The sequence below is a fragment of the Stenella coeruleoalba genome (assembly GCF_951394435.1).
Source record: "Stenella coeruleoalba genome assembly, chromosome: 1".
NCBI classification, from domain to species: domain Eukaryota; kingdom Metazoa; phylum Chordata; class Mammalia; order Artiodactyla; family Delphinidae; genus Stenella; species Stenella coeruleoalba.
In genome coordinates this window covers 24,563,355-24,586,303 of record NC_137169.1, presented here as the reverse complement: position 1 = coordinate 24,586,303, position 22,949 = coordinate 24,563,355, and the positions used below count along the sequence as shown (strand labels likewise).

The window sequence follows — 22,949 nt, the reverse complement described above, 5'->3', positions numbered from 1 at the left end:
GGGAATAGGTCCTACCAGCCCGGGGCAGGGACTCGGACCCCCGGGACCCGCGCTGACGTAGGCGAGCCGGGCGCCACCGGGTGCCCCTTCCCCCTCCCCGCGGTGGGTTGGAGGATGGGCGGCCAGCCCCAGGCTAGCTAGTGCCTGCCTGGGGCTTCCTATTTCGGGAGCGGGGTGTGGGCCACGCCCCGTCACGTGATGCAAGGGCCTTTTAAAGCTGCAGCGCGGGCTGGGAGCCGCAGGTCGCGGAATCCTTGCACGCGTGCTCTATCGTCTCTTTCTCAGCCTAGCCCAGCCTCACCATGGTGGACGCCTTCGTGGGCACCTGGAAGTTAGTGGACAGCAAGAATTTCGATGACTACATGAAGTCAATCGGTGAGGGCGGCTCGGGATGCTGGGCTGGGGATGGGCTGGCCGCGTGCCGGGTCGGAGCAGCGCTCCAGCTGTGGCTACCTACCCTTCACGCCTGCTGCATCCCTCCTGGTAAAAGTTGGGGAACCCGGGGATGCGGAGAAGGTGGCAGCCTGCGCTAGGGCATGCGAGGCCTGTTGGGAGGAGTTTCTTCCAGTTCCGCGCTCGCCACACGGCACGCGGCACGCGGGATCTTGGTTCCCCGACCAGGGATGGAACCCCTGCCGCCTTCAGTGGAAGCGCAGAGTCCTAACCACTGGACCGCCAGGGAATTCCGGGGAGGGGGCTTTCATGTTCTGAACTTGGCAAGAGGGATTCCCAGGCAAGGAGGCTCAAGGAGGCAGCTGTGTCGGTCGATGTGGGGGCAGGGAGGCGCTTTCGGGGAAGAAAGGCTTCTGATCTGGAGGTAGGGGGCGGGTTTGGATAAAACGGGAGGGGAGGGAGGAAAAGAAGAGGAGCATGGGTGGTCTAAGAACTGGAGCCTGAACAGTGAAAGGGGGCAGATTGATGGGAAGTGTCCTATGGCTTAAAGTAGGGTATCCCCAGGAGGAAGAAGATGGAAGGGGGAACAGCCCTGAACAGGATATGAGGAGCTGAGACAGGAGCCTGCACAGTTAGCAACAACCAACCCCTCACCCTCTACGTTGGGTTAGTTAGGGTAAAGGATTGTCGCTGCAGGGTGCCCTCTTTCTCACTAACCAGCCTAGTGGTAGGGTAGGGCAAGAGGCCCCATCACCAGCTGCAACCCAAGGATAACTGCTCACTGGGGAGGTGTCTGGTGGAGGGGTACAGCAAAGGGGCCTGGAGCAAAGCCAAGACCTGGTAAAGCCAGGGAGGGTCTTTGGTCTAGGAGGCTGTGGTGCTGGGATGGGGGAGAATGAAGATTCAAAGAATCTTGCAGAGGAGGACTTTGGAGGTCTCTGTGCCTTGGTTCAACAGTTGAAGAAGCCAAGACCCAGAGAGAGTAGAAACTTGTCAAATCAATTCCACAGCAGAGCTGTTATGAAAGCTAAATTTCTAGATCGGCAACCCAGAGAAGTTCCCATTATGGACCCCAGGGGTGGGAGTGGTAAGAACTGCTTAACTAAGCGTTGACCTCAGCCCTTCCCCTTCTAATATGGGCCAGGCAAAGAGGGTGATATCCTTTCTCTGGAATCCCCAGCTATGAGATTATCCTGGCCCCCCAGGCTAGGATAGGGAAAACTGGAATGTTATTCATGACTGAGCTAGGTTCCATGCCTTCCTTCCAGGGAAGGGGGGCTGGATAACCCAAAGAAGGGGTGGGGGGTCCACTCCAGGCACCTCCCACCTGTTCCTGACCCCTGAAATAAGGACCGCAACTGTTGGCTTTTAAGGCCAAAGTGCTCAACTGCCCCTACTCTATGCTGAGCATTATGCCCAATGATTCCAGGAAGGTAGTAATTCTTGGAGAAGTAGGGGACCCTGGGCAGCTCTTGGGGAAGGTGGAATGCCCACAGCTAGTTCCTCTCCCAAGTGTCTCCCAGCAGACATTAGGACTGAAGACCTGGGTCCCTGAAGTGAGTCATACCATCCGTACCACCCTTGCTCCCTTATTTTGCCCCAACCTGGGTTAGGGGGCTGAGAATCCAGCTAGCCTGCTGTTGTACAGATGGAAAAAATGAGATACCCATGGGGGAGAAAAGACCTTCCTTAGACGGAAAAAATGAGATACCCATGGGGGAGAAAAGACCTTCCTTAGATGGAAAAAATGAGATACCCATGGGGGAGAAAAGACCTTCCTTAGCTCTCAGTAAATAGCTTCAGCTTCGTTTCTAAGTAGAACCCATCTCTTCGCAAGACTCCAAATTCTGTAACTTTCTCTTAGCTGAGTCTCTCACCCACTCCACAATGCCTTCCTTCCTCAAACGCTCCACACCTCTGGGTAGGTCCTAAGTAAACAGAGCTCCTTGTGCAGTGACAAGGCCCTGCTCTGTGCTGGGGCGTGGGACTGACCTGACTCACTCTGATAACAGGGGGCAAGGCCAAGTCCCTCAGTAGCCAGGCAGGGTGGGCCAGCAGCAGCACAGCTGCCTGTGCCCCTCTTGTTTTAAACCAAGAGTTCTCAGAGGACAAAGAGGCCCAGCCTATTTAGTACCAGTGATCTCAGGCACACTTGGTGGCCGTAGGCCACAGATGAAGTACATGCCGGGAAGCAGGATGGCCCAGGAGGAAAAGTGAACAGTTTTAGAGCCTAAATTCAAATCTAGGTCAACCACTTAACCCTTTGACTTTGGGCAAAAGTCACTTCACTCTCCAAGCCTTATTTGTAAATTGGGGATAATAAAATCCACCATTCAGGGCTGTAATAAACATTAAGTAAAACAACCCATGTAGCCAGGCACATCTGGAGACTTTCCACCCACCACCTCGCCACAGCCTCTGCCCTTGGAGGACAGCTCAGCAGAGGCTGCTCGGAGCAGAGGGGGAGGTTGGAGGCAAAAGGACAGATCTCGGGAAAGCCACAACCTGCAGGGCTCTTTGTTCCACACTCTCTTGCAGCACTCAGGGAAGCCATGCTTGGGCCAGGAGGGGAGTTCCCACAGAGCCTTAGACCAGGAGACCTGGATTGGAGTCCTGACTGCCACCACTTTAGGCCTCTCCTAAATCTGCACACTGAGACAAACACTCCCTTTTGCCTCCTCCTAGATCATGGTTAAGAGGCTTGGAAAATGTCTTTGTTACCATACATGGGGCACAAGAGCACCAGTGCATCTCAGGGTAAAAACTTTCAAAGGTGGAAAATTCTTGTCCATAGGCTCTGGAAGGCAAAGTCCACATTTACTTCTTTCTCCCTCAGCCTGTGCCTTGAAAGCTGCTCAGGGGCCCTGGAAGGGAGCCTTGCGCTCCAGCCTTTATAGATGAGCAGTACAGTGAGCTCTGCAGTTGAACATTCTGGATTTGAATTCCAGATTTGTGACCCTGGGCTTCAACTCATTCTCAGTTTTTGCATCTGTAAAATAGAGATAATAGCATCAGTCCTTCGGGGAGACTGGAAGGACTGAATGAGATTACACGTGTAGTTTTTACCACACAGAAAGCACTTAATAGTAGCTTATTCTAATCTCAGCTCTGCCACTGACTTGCTGTGAGACATGCCTGTCCATTAAGTTTCTCATCTGTCTAATGGGATAAGTAATGTCTCTTCACCACACAGAGCTAACGGGAAGACTGAATTAACAGCCATGCAAAGTCTTTGAAAGTTCTCACCCTTCTTTTCCCCCTTCCCCACATCCAGGCCTAAGAGTTGGTCACTGAGCTCCTTGTACCCTGCCTCTTGCTCTAGCTCATACTCATACCCTTCCCTCTGCCCTCAGGTGTGGGTTTTGCTACCAGGCAGGTGGCCAACGTGACCAAGCCTACCACAGTCATCGAAGTGAACGGGGACACAATCACCATAAAAACACAAAGCACCTTTAAGAACACGGAGGTCAGCTTCAAGCTGGGAGTGGAGTTCGATGAGACAACAGCAGATGACAGGAAGGTCAAGGTGAGTCAAGGAAGGGTCCATGGGGAATGGAAGGCCCTGAAGGGGATTACGGTGGCGCCCTATTGTTGCACGTTGAGGGGTAGGCTATCATGGGGGATTGAAGTGGCAAATGAGGTCCATAACGCCTGTGCAGTGCTGGGATGTCCCAAGTGCTAAATGCATGTTAGTCCTATCTTGTTCTCCCTCCCATCTTGGGAAGCATCTACCTGTTGCCTCTGGGAGTGGGCAGCACAGAGCCTGGATAGTCTGACCTCACTGTCTACGCCAGCTCCAGCTGGGTGACCTTGTGTATGGCATGCAACAGCTCTGGCTTTCTTTCCCCTTCCATAGATGGGGGCTTATGTGGACATGGCTGTGACCTCGGGTGCTTTAGGAACAATGCCCAGAAGTCAAGGTCCTCCACCGAAAGGTCATCCTGGCCTTCAGGAGCCAAGGAGACAGCTGGGGACAAGAGGTTGAGACCTACTCAGATGCTTCCTCTTCTCCAGCCTCCACTTCCAGGGCTTGGCCAGTGACCCTGAGAAACCATTTCCAATGCTGCCAGCCTACAGGCACGAAAAACTATATTCTGGATAGAGCATTGTCTTTGGTGTGTTTATAGTGTCTTCTCACCAAGCCTTAGCCCCTCTCCTTCTGGGAGGGAGAGTACATCTGCCCCCAGTCTTAGGACTTGTCACCCGGTGGTGGCTGTCTTGGCAGCTTGCCTCAGGCCTTCCAGCCACTGAGCCAGGCATGGAAGAGACAACTAAGGGGTTTTGCTCTCAACAGGGTGTACCTATAGCAGTACCTTTCCACCAGACCTTTCCATTCAGCTCCTCAGCTGTTTCTTCTTCCTCACAGCTGCTCCCAAGGAGAGGAGAGGGTCTAATCTCCTCCCTGTGGAGGAAGCTGGAGCCCAGCCCAGGATCATACAGGAAGCTGGCAGCAGAGATGGGATGGTACCCAAAGATGGCAGCCTACCTTGGAGAGAGGTGCCTGCCCTACCACATGCCTTTACCTCCTTGAACTAGCCCACCTTCCTGAAGGGCAAGAACCCCAGTTAAACACAACGGTAGTTCTCTGGGATGCCTAGGCTAAACATAACCTGCTCTGAATGGACAAAAAGCTAGAGGAATGAGAATGAGGAGGAAGGTGGTGGTAAGGGTGCACACCCACCGACCCACTGGCCCCAAAGCACATACACACAGCCTTTGCAGACTCTTCTACTGAACCCTGGTCAGTCAGGGTACCCTAGCCTGGCTTAGAGCCCCCAAATTTCTAGAGAAGAGAGACCTGGGAGAGTTGCCAAATGAGAGCCAGCTGATGCAGGCTGGCAGCACCCATAAGATTAAGTGGACATTTGACCAGGGCTGTGGAACACTCCAAGGGCCCGCAGTCCCAGGACCTGGCAGTTGCTGCCCACTCGTCACCTGAAGGGGGTCACTTGATATGGACCGAGAGGAGTAGGAATACAGGGCAGGGTCCAATTTTCCAATACCTCCCACCCCCAGGGGTCTTTTAGACATTACGTGTGATCACCACTTGGCCGGAGAGTCTCAGGATTACTCCTCCTCACCAGTCTTTCACAGGCATTGGGCTGGTTCCCCCACTCTGTGTCTTAGTGAGACTGGGCTGTGGGCATCACCTAGAGTACGGGGTAAGTGCCCATCCTGAAGGCTGGTGGCGCTTCTCAGAGCCAGGCTGTTCCTCTCCACTGTGCTATCTGCCTCTCCCTACTCGCCCAACAGCTGAAGGCCCCTCCCCCGGCCTAGCAGCAGTGGTGAACTAGACATCCTATGGGGCTAGGTTGGAGGTGGGCTGCCTGATCTCTGATCCTAGCATTGTCAATAGGGATAGAGGCTGGGTCCTTTGTGGCCCCAGTGACCAGACCCCTTCCTGCCCCTCAATCCTAGCTCAGATCTCAGCTCAGGCCTCTACCCTCTTTCCACAGTCCATTGTGACGCTGGATGGGGGCAAACTCGTCCACGTGCAGAAGTGGAACGGACAAGAGACAACACTTGTGCGGGAAGTAGTTGCTGGGAAACTCATCCTGGTAAGATGGATAACTCTGGAGCCTCACCCAATTCGTTTCTTCACAATAGCCAAGCCTATTGTGAAAAGCCAAGGTCATCAGCGGGACCAATGGAAGCTGGAACAATGGAGGGTGGAGGCAGGCCTGGGTGGTATTAGGTAGGAATTTTCTATGTAGTGGCTTTGGACTTGGTTTAAATCTCAGCTTATAGGGTGCATGACTTTGGACAAGTCACCTTCTCCAAGTCCAACTGTAAAGTGGGTGTTAATAACACTAACCTTGTAGGGCTGCTGCGAAGTCTGAAGGAGACAGTGGATGCAGAGCACAGAGCATCACTGGTGTGGGACCACTACAGTAGGCGCACTCCATGGCCTTAGTTTCATTCTCTGCATTGCCGCATTGCCTTGCCCCAGGGAGAGGTAGAAAGCTTGGCCAAATCTGATTCCAGGCCCATAGGAGAGGCTCCCATCTCCCAAGCCTTTGGGCAGGGACAGGCTGGTGATCGGTGGGGCCCCAACTGACAGCACAGTGATTTCTACTTCATTCCAGGCTCACCTCCTCTCAGAGCTTTCCATGCCTGGCCTACTACAAGTACCTAAGGCCTGGGCTGGAAATGACAAACAAGCTGGCAGATCTGTCTGTTTAGGGACAAACTTGGGGACTTCACTTGAAGGATGTAGCCTTGACTGAACACCCCCAGGGGTGGAGACAGCAGCCACCCGTGATCTCTGCCTCCTTATTCTGTAGGGCCTCAGGTTTTCGCCTCAGCATCTTCACTGCAGACCTTCTTGGGTCAGTGTAACCTGGTCACTGCATTCTTGCACTTACACAGGGCAGGGGGCCCTGCAGAGTTAATAATGAGTTACCTAGCTCTGGTGGGAATGTGATATACAGCACCAAATACTCACTGGGCAGTTAAGCTATGGTGAAACCATGGGCCTGGCTCTGTGATGCCAGGCAGGATGCTGGGGGTTCAGGCCTCTGGCCCTGGCACTACCCTAAGTTAGGGAAAGAATGGAGAGTTGGTGGCCTAGTAAAGTCCTTTCCCAAGAGCCTCTGGACATTTTTATTCACCTGTTTGTCTGCTATGTGCCAGGCACCATCTTAGGCACTAAAGATGAAGGGAGAGGAGTGGTACAAGGGAAAGAGAAACACTCTGGGATCTTGACCAAGTTACTTCCTCCCTGAAAGCTCATTTCCCCAAATCTCTACAAGAGGAATTACAATGCCTAACTTAAAGACTTAGGGGAACTTCCTGGTGGTCCAGTGGTTGGGACTTGGTGCTTTCACTGCTGTGGCCCGGGTTCAATCCCTGGTTGGGGAACTAAGATCCCGCAAACCACATGACATGGCCAAAAAAAAAAAAAAAAAAAAAAAGAAGACTTGGTGTAAGCATTAGGAAAAAATACATGTAAAGCACCTGGCACGTAGTAGGTAGGCAGTAAATGAAAATTTTTAGCATGAAGGTAGAGGGCTCTCCCCATCAGAGTGGAGAGTATTCCCAGTACCTTCTGTGTGTACACCCCTGCCCTAACCTGACTCTGTGTTTTCTTCCAGACACTCACCCACTGCAATGCAGTTTGCACTCGCACTTACGAGAAAGGGGCATGACCTGCCCACTCCCTCAACAACTCCTCCTCTGCCAGTTGGCTACTCCTGGACTCAGCACCAGATTGACTCATTTTTTTTCCTTTGGCATTTTGTATAAATCCACCTTGATTGGGGAAGTTCTCCTGGGGTCAGGTGGCACCAGCCTGGATCCAGTTCTGTTCTCATTGTGTATGTTTGTTTTTTTAACTGCACCCAAAGGGTGCTCTGAGGTCAATAAAGCAGCACCTAGGCCACCCAGTTGCCTTTTTGCTTTTGGTGACATGATTCTGGGAGTCTCAGTTTCTGTGTGTGTGAGAGAGTAGGCATAAACGACTGCCACTCAGGAAGCAGCACTGGATGAGAGACTGCAATGGACAGTCTCAGGGACAGTGATAGCTGATCACCTTACACGTACAAAAAATAAAACGGCTGTACCTACAACTTCCCTTTACACTGCCCCCTCCCTATGGCCAAATGAGCTAGTCCAACCTGGAATAATCACTCAGTGGTGGGGCTTCTGAACTGTCACCTCAGGTCCATCCTGCACTGAATGCCTTTGGGTCTGGACAGTTGCTCTTCTCTGTGGAATGCTGTGGTCTCTCTCTTTCCAGAACACAGGCTTAGGACACAGGATCCAGGCTTGTGCCAGTGGTAGTGGGAGAAAATGCCCACTGGCGAAGATGACTGCTGAGCATCTGCCTATGTGCTAGGCCATTACTCATGGTTCAAATTCTTACTGGTTCTCTAATCAGCCCTGGGGGAGAGGTCATCTGATCATTACAGAAGTGAGGGCTTATAAGTGATCTAAGAAGGCTGTGACTTGCTAGTGCCTCTGGCGCTGTCCCTTAGCTGGGCCACTCTCTAAGGTCTAAGGTAACATGTTAAATGTTTTTCTGTCACCTAATGCAGCCTCAGTGACTTTTAAGTCTGTAAGTTACAGGAAGAGGGATTATACCAATAAGGACTCTCAATAAGTTTAAAACCAAGCACACTTCCATTTAGGGCCAGGAATTTAAGCAGAGACCTGAAATGGAACCAACTGATTCACATTGTAGTAAATAAAAGTAAAGCAATGATCTTGGCTTGAGCTGTCTGGTTCAGTGATCAGGCGGAACGTCACACACAAGCTCAGTCACTGCAAACAATGGTTTTCTGGCTGTGACCCCTGGCTGTCATTCTAACATAGTAGAATCATGTTAGAGGGAATGGAAAAAGTGAGCACCACTTCTTACCATGTTCTCCCTAGTACTGCCAGTCTCCCTCTGCCCCTCTGTTGGATGCAGCAGATACCACCCACCAATCAGCCCAAGGAAGGCCAACAGGGAGGGGCCAATCACTCTGTTCTCCAACTACAGCCAGACTCACCTCCACAGCAGTACCTGTGGCTCTAGCCTGGACTCTGGCTCTGGCAGTGGCAGCTGGAAGAGGGTAATAGGACCTTCTGCTGAATGAAGGAAGTTGGGTGAATGAATGGGTCAGCTGCAGGGGTCACTTGCAAAGGGACTGGAGTGATAAGAAAACAACTCATTCAGGCAGATACTTTTGATATCTCCCAAACCTGCCTGTGGCAGGAGGGGAAGCCATCTCCCATGGGAGAGAAGTCAATGGGGTGGAAGGCCATATTCTCACTACTGAGTCTTTCCAGGAGCCAACGCTTCAAGGCACAAGGCTCCTGGTTCCTTCTCTCCACCACCCCCTCCACTCTTTCCACTCTCACTCCTTGTGCTTCTTCTTGTGCTTCTTCTTCTTTTTCTTCTTCTTTGCTGCCTTGCTGTCTTTTGACGTGTGCCTTGCCCTCTTGCCTGTATCACTCTCAGAGTCTGAGCTGTCAGAGTCAGATGACTTCCTGTCTCTATGTTTCTTTTTCTTCTTTTCCTAAAAAAAATAAATGAATAAAATAAAAACTCAACATTGTATGTATATATTTGCTTTAAAAAATCATGGCCTGTAATCATTAGGAGATAACTTAATAGATTAAAAAACATTAATTAGGGCTTCCCTGGGGGCGCCAGTGGTTGGGAATCCGCCTGCCAATGCAGGGGACACGGGTTCAAGCCCTGGTCCGGGAAGATCCCACATGCCGCGGAGCAACAAAGCCTGTGCGCCACAACTACTGAAACCCGCGTGCCTACAGCCCACGAGCCGCAGCTGGAGAAAGCCTGCACGCAGCAACGGGGACACAATGCAGCCAAAAATAAATAATTAAAAAAAACATTAATTAAAAAAACAAATTATATCTTTAAGTACTAACAAGAAAAAGTGCTCAAAATGAGCGAAAAAGGATCAAGTCATAATGCAGTATGTATTCTAGGTTCCAGGGTATGTAACAATATATGTGTGTATGTTTATACACACACACACATATACATGCACACCATATGTATTATATATATTTACATATATAAATTATAATATTTAGTACATTAAATCATAATATAATATGTATATTTAACAGACCTGTATATATTTAAAATACACAGAAAACAATGGAAAGGACACAAACAGTTACAAGTGTTACCTCAGGAATGAACTGCATACAGGGAAGCTGAGGTCTTCCGCTGTCCTTTTTCATTTTTTTTTAAACAAGCATTTATTACTTTCTTTCTCTTTTTTCAGCCGTGCCACGCGGATTGAGGGATCTTAGTTCCCCGACCAGGGCCGTGGCAGTGAAAGCGTTGAGTCCTACCACTGGACCACCAGAGAACTCCCTATTACTTTCATTTTTAAAAAGCACAGGATATTAAAGCTGAAAGGAGTCCTTAGAGATCACCTAGTCTGACTAGAGACAGTACTTCACATGCCCAAGAATATGAGAGTAATGGATTCAGGACTCCTGACTCCCAGTCTGGTTTCTATTAGACCCTGCTGCCAGGGAAAATAACCGCCATCAATTAATAAGGCCCCACCTGCTACCCTTGAATATTTACCATCTCTAAGTTTCGCAACCAACCTTACAAGAGTATACTGATAAAGAAAAAAGCTCAGAAAGAACTTTCTCAACACTTCCCACCACACTACGCCACCAAATTAACAGCACAAACGCACACAAAGGCTGAGACCCTGATTCCCAGGCTTCTGTGGGGTACTTGGAACAGTTTGTAAGCACTGAATAAACCTTTTCATTGAATTGCAAATATGTATATTGCCTTGGTAAGGTTTCTAAGGAGAGACTATGGGGGGCGAAAGTGAGAGTAGAAGAGGGCAAGGCTCCTGCTCCTCCCATTAGGCTTCCATCCAGCATCCGGAGACTGTAAGTCTGCCTGATAGACTAGGTCTTGGGAGCTGGCTGTGAGAAATGGTGGACAAAACACAGAACCAGGTGTTAGACCCAGACATGAGTTCTGGCTCTGCCACTTACTATTACTCTTCTGTAACCCTGGGCAAGTCATTTCACCTCACTGAGGCCTAGTCTCCTCAAATGTAAAACAGAGATAAGAACAGCACCTGTGTCACATGGTGGTGAAGAGATAGTATCTGTGGCTGGAGAAGTTGGAAACCACTCGCCCCAGATCACACAGGCAGGGCTGGGATCTGCATGTAGATCATATGACTGGAAATCTCCTGAGTTTTCCTTGATTGCACATGGCCCCTCTTCCTGTATAGTGATGGGAGGCCTCACGGTACATGGTGGTCAGAACAACAGTTTTGGAATAAGATAGACTTAAGTTCAGGGACTTTCCTTGTGGCACAGTGGTTAAGAATCCGCCTGCCAATGCAGGGGACATGGGTTCGATCCCTGGTCCAGGAAGATCCCACATGCTGCGGAGCAGCTAAGCCCATGTGCCGCAACTATTGAGCCTGTGCTCTAGAGCCCACGAGCCACAACTACTGAGCCCATGCGCCACAACTACTGAAGCCCGTGCACCTAGAGCCTGTGCTCTGCAACGAGAAGCCACCCCAGTGAGTAGCCCGTGCACCGCAATGAAGAGTAGCCCCCGCTCGCCGCAACGAGAGAAAGCCCACACACAGCAACAAAGACCCAACGCAGCCAAAAATAAATTTTAAAAATTAAAAAAAAAAAAAAGAATTAAGTTCAAATTCCAACTCTGCCACTTACTAACTATGTGATTTAGAACAAAAGACCTAACTTTTTTTTTTTCTTTTTTGGCCCGCGCTGGGTGGCATGTGGGATCTGACTTGTCCAACCAGGGATCAAACCGGCGCCCCCTGCATTGGAAGCACAGAGTCTTAACCACTGGACCACCAGGGAAGTCCCAAGACTTTACTTTTTTGAACCTCAGTTTTCCTTTCAGTAAATTACAAATAATAAATACCTACTTCAAAGGATGCTATGAGGACTAAACATGGTAAGTACTAACTATAGTGCCTGATACATGGTAGGAACTCAGTGGTAGCTAGAAGTATTGTATTATTCTCTTATTTCAGAGAACTCCCAGAATGCTCTGACAATCTGGCCAAGTATCTACAGCAGATGAGTCAAAGTTCTAAGAGAAGATTAAACCAAAATTCTTTCTTGGAGTCTCCAGTGGAGTAGAGAGAGGGGAAGCTTCCCAGGCCCAAGTTATCAAGCTGTAGGAACCATGGCTGGGAGAAGTTGAGAGTCGGCAAATCCATGGTTTGGCTTATGGTGTTGCAATTTCCTAGATGGCAAGATAATGGAAGTTAATCACAGGCTACATGGGCTTGGCAGCCTCACCAGTCTCTGCCCCTTAGGTAGGACAGAGTCCTGGGAAAGTAAACAAGCAGATGCAGAGTCTGGCACCAATTCCCCTAAGACTGGCCCAGCCTGGATACATAAATGAGAAAGGAAAGTAATAATACTTCCTTACAAACAAATAGCACTTTAGTTTATCAAACTTTCTGCATCTCGTATCTTGTAATAATAATCTGGTAAGGTCAGAAGTCAGGAATTATTATTGCTATTTTACAGAGGTGAAAACTGCAACTCAAAGAAGTGACCAAAGACAAGACAAGAACGTCACACTTTCTAACTCAGAGTTTGGCATTATTTCCACTTTCTCAATGATACAGGCTCAGAAGGAGGAAAGAGAAAAGCAAATCACTAGAGAACCCTGGCAAGCTAGAACGTTGACTCTAGGTAGCAAGGAGGACTTGGGGAGATGGCTTTCTAGACCTCAATCTTGATGTAAAAGCTCTTTTGCAACCCGAATAAAGAAAATCTAGTTTTCCAGCAGGTGGCATCATTTTCATTTTGTCTCTAACCTTGAGCTAGAGAACAAAAATTACTTCGTATGTTGTAGTTCAAGAGGAAAGTTGGGAGTTGGAGTAGAGGTGAAGTTGGAAAGTCAGAGGTGAAGCTGGCTTCTGGTCCCTTGGCTACATTCTGGGGAAGAGGAGCATAAGGTAAAGGGTAATGACCCAGAAGTGGGAGCTCATAGTAGACAGGCCAGAGGGGCAGGGGAAAGAAGCCATTGCTCAAAACCTCTCTCTGAGAAGCACATATCCTGTGCTACAGCAGCTAGCCCATCCACTTTCTCTATAGTTCTAAAAAAAGGTTTGCAGCAGCCCAGCGTAAACTGAGAAAGGGGAGTAACAGCAGTTAACACTTATTGAGTACCTAATTTTCTAGATGCTGGGCTGGGCACTTGGCACACATACCCCATGACCTTCAAAACAAATCTATTAAGTGGGCATAATAATCTCTATATTTTCAGGAAAGAAAATTATAACTTCAGAGAGGTTTACTGAGATAAAGTAACTTGCTCAAATGGTAGAACCTGGATTTGACTCAGGCTGGGCCCCAAATTAGATGTTCTTTTTAGCTCTGTGTGTTAAAGCCAGCACCTAAGTTAGCATTTTCTAGCCCAAAGGCACTGATCTAGCCAGAAATCAAGCAAGCAAGCAAGCATTTATTCTGTTTTATTTATTCTTAAGAATTATTCTTGAGAAAGCACTGGTTATTTATTCTCTTATTCTTGAGAAATAATTGATTCTCAAGAGATAATTTGATTCTCAAACTGATTCTCTAGGGTTAATTTTTATAAAGTAGGATAGAGGGTGATTCCTGGTTAGAATTTGCTTATAAGCACCAGTTTATCATAGCTTGGAAAGGGTAAGACCAGAGGGAGAAGGTTATTAATCAACTCACAAGTATTTACTGAACTTTACTACCTATAAAGCATTTTAGAGAGCCATAGTTACATACAGTGTCGCTTAGGAGATAAGAACATATTTTTAATAGAATTCAGACAAATACAGAGTACCTACTAGTGCAAAGCCATAGCTGCATGCAAAGTAAACACATTCAGTAGCTCAGGAGTGGTGACTGGCACCATTCCTCCAAACCTGAGCCAACCTCATCAAACAAGGGAAAGAATAACTCCCAATAACCATACAGTACATTCATTCAACAAATATTTGTTGAGTACCTTCTAAAAGCCAGTAATATCTATTAACTAATTTGTCTCTTATAGTACTTGAATGACATTAGAAATCAGGGAACAGAAGCCTTCAAGGGATACACTAATCAAGGAGAAAGATTAATTAAGACACTAGGCAGTCCACGGAAGTGATGTAAGAAAAGTACAAACAATATGCCATGGACACACACGGGAAAGAAATCAATTATGTCTGAGGAATTTGAGGATGGCCTCATGAAGGATATGTAATGTGTTGTGCTTTTGAAGGATGAACATGGCTTTGGCAGGTGGAGTAGTGGTAGTAGTGCTGACGGAAGAAGGGAACTGAGGGCCTTCCAGCCAGATGGAAGACAGAATGAAGCAAATGCCTGAAAGATCCTGTGTGGCATACTTACCTTGTACTGGATCCCATCCCTTCTTTCCTACTCAAAGACATAGGTCCAGGAATTGTCCCCTCTCTCCTGCATCAATTTGTTCCCCAAAATAAACAAATGTGCTATAATAGTTCCCATTTTGAAAAAAAAAACAACCCTCCTAAACAATTTTAACCAGGTTGTCAACCCACCACTCTACTGAAACAGCTCTTGTCAAAGTTACCAATGATCTCCACATGGCCAAATTTATGGTCAGTTCTTAGGCCTCATTTACTTGATCATGTGGATTACTAATACTATCTATTAACTAGCTTGCTACTTCCACTTTTGCCTTCTAACCATCTAATTTCCATACAGTAGCCAGAATAATTCTCTTAAAAGATAAGTCAGATCATGTCATCCCTCTAGTAAAATGCCTAATGACATCCATCTCACTCTAAGTGAAAGCTGAAGTCCTCAGATTCTCCTATAAGGCCCTGGTTTCCTCTAACTCATTCACTTCCTCCAGCTACACTGGCCTCCTTACTGTTCCTTAAACATGCCAAGCTCATTCCCAATCTCTAACTATTGTACTTGTTGAAATGTTCTCTCACCACTTATCTGAGTAGCTTGCTTTCTCGCTTCTTTCAAAGATCCACTCTAATGATGCTTTATGAGAAAGGTCTGCCCTTACCATCCTATCTAGAATGGCAAGTCAGCCATCCCTTTACCCCTATTCTAGTACTCCCTAGCTCTCATTACCAAATTGATTTTTCTCCATAGCAATTTTCAGTACTTGAAATATTAGTATTATTTTATATTTATTTACTAGTTCGTTGTCTGTGACTCCCATTAGAAAGTAAGTACCATGAAGACTGGGATTTTCCTGTTTTGTTCACTACTGTTGCTGCAACGACTAGAACAGAACCTGGCACACAACAGAAATTCTTTTAATGAATGAGGTTGGAGTACAGTATGTGAGGGAAAGGACTGGTGAGAGATGATGCTGGGATGTTGGACAGATTGTGAAGAGTCTTAAAGGAACTCAGACTTTATTCCATAGAAGAAGAAGAATCCTGAAGGCTTTCGAGCAGAATACACTGGACAACTCTCTGTGCTCCAGCAGAACAGGCCCAGGACTGGCAACCTCTCTCTCAGATAGGCACCAGAAGTTCTCTGGAGAACAGAACAGAGCCAGCACTGCAGCCAAAGGGATGACATTCCTATTCTGTTCTTCTAAATATAGTACAGCAGAGAGTAATTATAGTAGCCATATGAAAAGAAGAAAATTACATTCTGGATCAAATATAGCTAAACTTCATTATAATAAGTCAGCAGCCTGATGCCCAAAGCAGATGCTTCCTCATAATATAGCCTGATTCAGAAAGACCCATGATGGCATATGATAAGTGAAAGAGGCTAGCAAAGCACATACCACAGGTTCATGAAAGATTATCCAGGGCTTCACTACAAAAACCTTTGTTCCTATTTTATCAACCTCTTCATAGTCCATTTCCATTTGCAACACAAAGCTTCCTCCTGTTCTAATTATGCCCAACAAAAATGACTTATAATTTTCAGACACTGGGATGAAAACCGTCATGGTACTGAATAGGTATTGCATAGAACTAAACCAATACGTACTAGATTTTTGGACAAGGACATGCATTCAATTCATGTATGTTTGATAAAAAGAAGTGGAGGGCTCAGGGCTAGAAAGATCTCTTACTCCTGCCCCTACTCACCAGCAGCAGCAGGAGTCAGTCCCTATTACTCTCCAAACTGAGGGTAGGCCTCACTGAGGGAAGGAACCCGAGGAGTTACACATGGCACATATGACAGAGTCTATCAATTCAAAGGTGCATGCCAATATGTGCCAGGCACTATTTGAAACAGGTGACACCCTTTCTTTATCCTGGCCATTTCCTGATTTCCCAACATGCCTAGCACCTTCTCCTGTCTTAGAGACTTTACATTAGACATTCTCTTCTACCAGACTGCAGAAAGAAGTGGGACAATGAAGCAGTCTCGTAAAGAAGCAGAGATGAGAACCCAGTAGACTGTTTTTGACTTTCTGGTTCTAATTCTGGATGGCCCAGAGCCAACTAGTGCTGCAACAGGTGTCCAAATCTGCCACTCTCGCACACTCCAAAATATCCATCTCAGGTAGAAGTTTTTACTGATAAGGAAAGCCAACCTCCTGTGGAATCAAAGATTTAGATGGGGGAAAGAAACAGGAGGCCTGGAAACTTGATTTACGGTTATGAACAGAAACAGATCAATAGAGAGCATATTCCTACAGCACTTCACTTTATCAGCTCAGTGAAATACATTTAAGGAATACAAATTCACGTAAAACAAATAAATGAAACACGTTTGAAAATTTTAAAAAAATCAATAGATGACATCAGATGATTACTAAGGGTAGCGGGTAACAGAGCAAAATCTGGCCCAAAAGCGATCTTATAAGACCTGATAAGTCAATCACCTAACACAATGCACAATAGAAAAGTATGAGGCACTCAATACATAGTTGTTGAGTAAATAAATAATTGAAGAGCTAAATGAATTAATGGTAGAAGTGTGGTATAGAAAAGAATATTGGGTTAGTAATCTAAAGAACTGGGTTCTTATTTCAGCACTATCTCTTATAGTTGTGTGACTTCAGGTGAGACAATTTCTCTTAATCTCCATTTTCCTAAGGTGTAAAATGGTGGGATAATAATGCCTACTCTGGCTACCACACAGGATTGTGTAAGGATAAAACAAAATAAAAAATGAAGATATTTTGAGGCTTCCCTGGCGGTCCAGTGGTTAAGACTCCACGCTTCCACTGCAGGGGGCATGGGTTTGATCCCTGGTCGGGGAACTAAGATCTTGCATGCTGTGCAGCGTGGCCAAAAAAAAAAAATAGAAGATATTTTATGAACTGTAAGTACTAAACAAATATAAGGCATAAAAGATAATAAAGCGATTAATGACAAGGTGAAAAGACAATGACGCTAGATGATATCTTGGTAGAAACAATGGGCATCAAGGGGGAAGTTTTTACAGTTTCAGCTCCCTGGAGCACTATTTTTTTTTTTTTTTTTTTGGCGGTACGCGGGCCTCTCACTGCTGTGGCCTCTCCCGTTACTGAGCACAGGCTCCGGACGCGCAGGCTCAGCGGCCATGGCTCACAGGCCCAGCCGCTCCGCGGCATGTGGGATCTTCCCGGACCGGGGCACGAACCCATGTCCCCTGCATCGGCAGGCGGACTCTCAACCACTGCGCCACCAGGGAAGCCCCCTGGAGCACTTTTTAATCAAAGAGGATTCATGAGTTAGAAGTTCATATACATAAAGGTACTTTAAAAATAATAAGATATGATGATTATTACTGCCATTGTTCATCAGACCATTTCTCTACTAAGTGAAGAGCAACAGAGGGTAGGATAATGGGTTGACTAAGCAGGTCATAAAGTGCCTCATACCTAGCAGATCCTTAATAATTATTTTGGTGAACTGAAATACACATCTCAAAGAAGCTTTAGAAGCAAAGCAATAACTAGTTGCACCAGGTGTATTAAGCAATACAAAAACAACCAAAGACCCACAGAAGTGAGATATCCACAGAACCACTTCAGGAATCTGATAAATACCATTTAACCCCTAAAAGGTTAAAAGAGAATGAAAAACTCCTGGAACATACACACAGAATCACAGTTAAAAATCTAGCTCTACTAAACAAGTAAAATTGCCTGTTTGGAAACATGATCTTACATGTAGAAAATCTTAAAGATTCCACAAAAAAGCTGTTAGAACTAATCAGTGAATTCAGAAAAGTTGCAGGATACAAAATCAACACACAAGAATCAGTTGTATTTCTATATACTGACAATCAGCAATCCGAAAAGAAAATTAAGAAAACAATTCCATAGCATCAAAACAATTCCATAGCATCAAAGAGAATAAAATATTTCGGAATAAACTTAACCAAAGAGGCAAAAATACTTGTACACTGAAAACTACAAAACAATGCTGAAAGAAATTAAAGACAACACAAATATATGGAAAAACATCAATGTTCATGGACTGGGAGACTTAATATGGTTAAGACGCCAATACTACACAAAGTAATCTACAGATTTGATGCAACCCTTCCAAAATCCCAATGACATTTTTTGCAAAATTAGAAAATTTCATCCTAAAATTCATATGGAATCTCAAGGGACCCCCAAAGAGCCAAAATACCTTGAAAAAGAACAATGTTGGAGGACTCACATTTCTTGATTTCAAAACTTACTATGAAGTTAGAGCATTCAAAACAGTGTGGCTCTAGCAAAAAGACAGACATATGGACCAATGGAATGGAATGAAGAGTCAGAAATAAACCCTCATGTGTACAGTCAAATGGCTTTTGAAAAGGATGCCAAGACCATTCAATGGAGAAAGGACAGTCTTTTCAACAAATGGTGCTGGGGATACTGGATATCTGCATGCAAAAATATGAGGTTGGAACCTTTCTTTACACCATGTTAAAACAAACAAACAAACAGCAACAATAAAAAACCCTCAAAAAATGGATCAAAGATCTAAATGTAAGAGTTAAAGCTATAAAACTTTTAGAAGAAAACAGAAGGAAAAAGCTTCATGACGTTAGATTTGGCAATGATTTCTTGAACACAACACCAAAAGTACAGGAAACAAAAGAAAAAAATACATAAGTTGGACTTCATCATGATGGAAATGTTTGTACATTAAAAGACACTATCATATACTTAGTATGTGAACATACTTAACACTCCTGAACTGTACTTAAGATGGTTAAGATGATAAGTTTTATGTGTTTGTTCACCACAATTTTTTTAATGTAAATCTGAAAAATAAAAATAGAACACTACCAACAGAGTGAAAAGGCAATCCAAAGAATGGGAGAAAATATTTGCAAGTCATATATCTGATAAGAGATTGATATCTAGAACATATAAAGAACTTTTTGAACCCAGTGTCTGTACTTAAACCCAGTCTCTGACCACAAAGCCTTTCTTTTTTTTTAACATCTTTATTGGAGTATAATTGCTTTACAATGGTGTGTTCGTTTCTGCTTTATAACGAAGTGAATCAGCTATACATATACATATATCCCCATATCTCCTCCCTCTTGCATCTCCCTCCCATCTTCCCGATCCCACCCCTCTAGATGGGCACAAAGCACTGAGCTGATCTCCCTGTGCTATGCAGCTGCTTCCCACTAGCTATCTATTTTATATTTCATAGTGTATATATGTCCATGCCACTCTCTCACTTCAACACAGTTTACCCTTCCCCCTCCCCGTGTCCTCAAGTCCATTCTCTATGTCCGTGTCTTTATTCCTGTCCTGCCCCTAGGTTCTTCAGAAGCTTTTTTTTTTTTTTTTTTAGATTCCATATATATGTATTAGCATATGGTATTTGCTTTTCTCTTTCTGACTTACTTCACTCTGTATGACAGTCTCTCGGTCCATCTACCTCACTACAAATAACTCAATTTCGTTTCTTTTTATGGCTGAGTAATATTCCATTGTATATACGTGCCACATCTTCTTTATCCATTAATCTGTCGATGGACACTTAGTTGCTTCCATGTCCTGGCTATTGTAAATAGAGCTGCAATGAACATTGTGGTACATGACTCTTTATGACTTACGGTTTTCTCAGGGTATATGCCCAGCAGTGGGATTGCTGGGTCGTATGGTAGTTCTATTTTTAGTTTTTTAAGGAACCTCCATACTGTTCTCCATAGTGGCTGTATCAATTTACATTCCCACCAACAGTGCAAGAGGTGCACTGTGCACCTCTTGCACAGTGATGATAAAGCCTCTGTTTTTAAGCAACAGCTACCAGTAGCTGACACGCACTGGGCTTTGCTGTATGCAGGCACTGTGCTCAGAGTTTTATGTGCATCTCCGCATCCTAACAACCTTATGAAGTAGATGCTTATTGTTCCCATTTTATAAAGGAAACAGATTCAGAGAAGTTTAGTAATTAGCCTAAGTTCCACAGTGAGGAGGTGACCCAACTGAGATTAGAAGCCGGGCAGTCTGTCTCCACAGCCCAGGTTCTTAAGTACATCCTCCACTGCCCTCAGAAAAGCAATTCCTCAGCATCCACCTAATGTAATATGCATAGCCACTGCAAATGAACATTTTAAGACTATGTGGTGGGCTTTCCTGGTGGCACAGTGGTCGAGAATCCTCCTGCCAGTGCAGCGGACATGGGTTCGAGCCCTGGTCCCGGAAGATCCCATATGCCGTAGAGCAACTAAGCCCGTGCGCCACAACTACCGAGCCTGCACTCTAGAGCCTGCGCCACAACTACTGAAGCCCACACGCCTAGAGCTCATGCTCCACAACAAGAGAAGCCACCGCAATGAGAAGCCTGCGCACCACAACGAAGAGTAGCCCCCGCTTGCCGCAACTAGAGAAAGCCTGTGTGCAGCAATGAAGACCCAACACAGCCAAAAATAATAAATAAATAAATAAATTTATTTCAAAAAAAGACTATGTGGCAAAAATGGAACGATGACATGACAAAGTAAAAAACAGGAAACAAAATTATACATACATTTTAATTACATCTAGGTAAAACATGCATTTGAAAACAGCTAGAAGAAAATATGTGCCACAATAATATAGATTCTGGTAAAGTAGTAAGATTATGGGTTGCCCTTCTTTTGTTTTATATTTAAATAATGAGGTAATATGGTGGAAGCTTCCCATTTCCCTCTTTAAATCAAGTCCTCAGACCTCTATGAAGAAGGCTAGCATCAAGAATAAAGATATGTAAAGCCAAACCCTGTGTTCAAAAATAAGCAATACTCAAACTATTATGCATAAAATAAGCTACAATGATACACCGTACCACAGCGGTCCCCTAACCTTTTTGGCACCAGGGAACGGTTTTGTGGAAGGCAATTTTTCCATGGAGGGTGGGGGGATGGTTCAGTTGGTAATGTGAGTGATGGGGAGCGGCAGATGAAGCTTCCCTCCCTCACTTCCTGCTGTGTGGCCCCGAGGGGCAGGTGGGGAGGACGGTTGGGGACCCCTGCTGTACAAAACGAGGAAGAGAGCCAATATTTTATAACTATAAATGGAATACAACCTTAAAAATTGTAAATTACTATATTGCACACCTTTAATGTATATAATATTGTATATCAACCATTCTTCAATTAAAAAAATTTTTTTTTAAAAAGCAATACTGGGGCTTCCCTGGTGGCACAGTGGTTTAGAGTCCGCCTGCCGATGCAGGGGACACGGGTTCGTGCCCCGGTCCGGGAAGATCCCACATGCCACGGAGCGGCTGGGCCCGTGAGCCATGGCCGCTGAGCCTGCGTGTCCAGAGCCTGTGCTCCGCAACGGGAGAGGCCACAACAGTGAGAGGCCCCCGTACCGCAAAAAAATAAAAAATAAAAAAAAAGAAAGCAATACTGCTTGCAGGGTTGGGGACAGTTGCCTCTGTGAGGGAGTTAGGCTAAACATGGCAATGTTGAAGGTTTGCAGAAGGCTTCTGGAGGGCAGTACTTGAAGTAGGGGCCTTTGTTAATTTCTATTTCTTTGGTTCACAGGAGAACAGTACCAAATTAAAATAATATCCCCACTGCTCTAAATCAGTGTCTTCCAAGTGCCATTCATTCATATAATAGTGCCACAATTTTTATTCCGTGTGTTTATAAACTGCTATTTTTTTACTTAAATTTTTTCTTAATATCTGAATTTTTGCTTTAAAAAGTCCTACTTAAAAGGGAAACTTTATAACAGCACTGTAAATAGAAAACTTGCAGCCCCTGTCTTAAGCAGAAGATAACTGTAAAAATAGATACATAAAAAAGACACAACAGGGACTTCCCTGGTGGTGCAGCAGTTAACACTCCACCCTCCCAATGCAGGGGGCCCAGGTTTGATCCCTGGTCGGGGAACTAGATCCCACATGCATGCCGCAACTAAGAGTTCGCATGCCACAACTAAGGAGCCCACCTGCCGCAACTAAGACCCGGTGCAACCAAATAAATAAATTAAAAAAAAAAAAGACACAACAATGTTTTAGCTAGATATAATTTACTGCCTGCTAAAGGCAGTACTTGAAGAGGACTAGGGTTAGACAGTTTGTTTTCACAGGAGGCAGTCTGGATTTTTTTTAAAGTACAATGGGAAATCACTGAAGGATCTTAAACAGGAAGAGACATGTTCTGATTGGATACGTTAACAATCCTTTCCTGGGAATTAAAAATAAATTTAAAAAAAAAAGAAAAAATGAGAAGAGACAGAAGAAATGAACAACTGAACAACAACATCATCCACTTTTACCTAATTGACAGTAATAAAACACTATGCTGTATTGGAACCCTTGGGCACTGTTGGTAGGAATGTGAAATGGTGCAGTTGCCGTGAAAAACAGTATGGTGGTTCCACAAAAAAAATTAAAACAGAATTACCATATGGGACTTCCCTGTGGCTCAGTGGTTAAAGAATCTGCCTGCCAATGCAGGGGACACGGGTTTGAGCCCTGGTCTGGGAAGATCCCACATGCCACGGAGCAACTAAGCCTGTGCGCCACAACTACTGAGCCTGCACTCTAGAGCCCACGAGCCACAACTACTGAGCCCACACACCTAGAGCCCGTGCTCTGCAACAAGAGAAGCCATTGCCATGAGAAGCCCGCACACTACAACGAAGAGTAGCCCCCACCTGCCGCAACTAGAGAAGGCCCGTGCAC

The 22,949-nt window shown here is 45.6% G+C and overlaps 2 protein-coding genes across 3 annotated transcripts in view; one reads left to right on the top strand and one right to left on the bottom strand.

The window, feature by feature from the left end:
* The first annotated feature begins 220 nt into the window (after positions 1 to 220).
* Positions 221 to 7,774, top strand: FABP3 (fatty acid binding protein 3). Its single transcript, XM_079901324.1, has 4 exons — positions 221 to 375; positions 3,747 to 3,919; positions 5,850 to 5,951; positions 7,488 to 7,774. Exons 1-4 carry the CDS (start codon positions 303 to 305, stop codon positions 7,539 to 7,541), a joined length of 402 nt encoding a protein of 133 aa, XP_079757450.1. The 5' UTR covers positions 221 to 302; the 3' UTR covers positions 7,542 to 7,774.
* A 916-nt stretch (positions 7,775 to 8,690) lies between these two features.
* The window catches only part of ZCCHC17 (zinc finger CCHC-type containing 17), a 55,284-nt gene continuing 41,025 nt past the window's right edge, over positions 8,691 to 22,949 (bottom strand). For both annotated transcript variants that reach the window (XM_079901322.1, XM_079901323.1), the window contains one exon: positions 8,691 to 9,395. In XM_079901322.1, the coding sequence (XP_079757448.1) occupies positions 9,234 to 9,395 (162 nt within the window). In that variant the 3' untranslated portion in view covers positions 8,691 to 9,233. The remainder of the gene's footprint in view (positions 9,396 to 22,949) is intronic.

Excerpts from the sequence above, each read along its gene's own strand:
- FABP3 (XM_079901324.1), top strand. The coding sequence starts at position 303 with ATGGTGGACGCCTTCGTGGGCACCTGGAAGTTAGTGGACAGCAAGAAT. Across the intron at positions 376-3,746 it reads TGACTACATGAAGTCAATCG|GTGTGGGTTTTGCTACCAGG; the intron begins GTGAGGGCGGCT and ends CTCTGCCCTCAG. Across the intron at positions 5,952-7,487 it reads TTGCTGGGAAACTCATCCTG|ACACTCACCCACTGCAATGC; the intron begins GTAAGATGGATA and ends GTTTTCTTCCAG.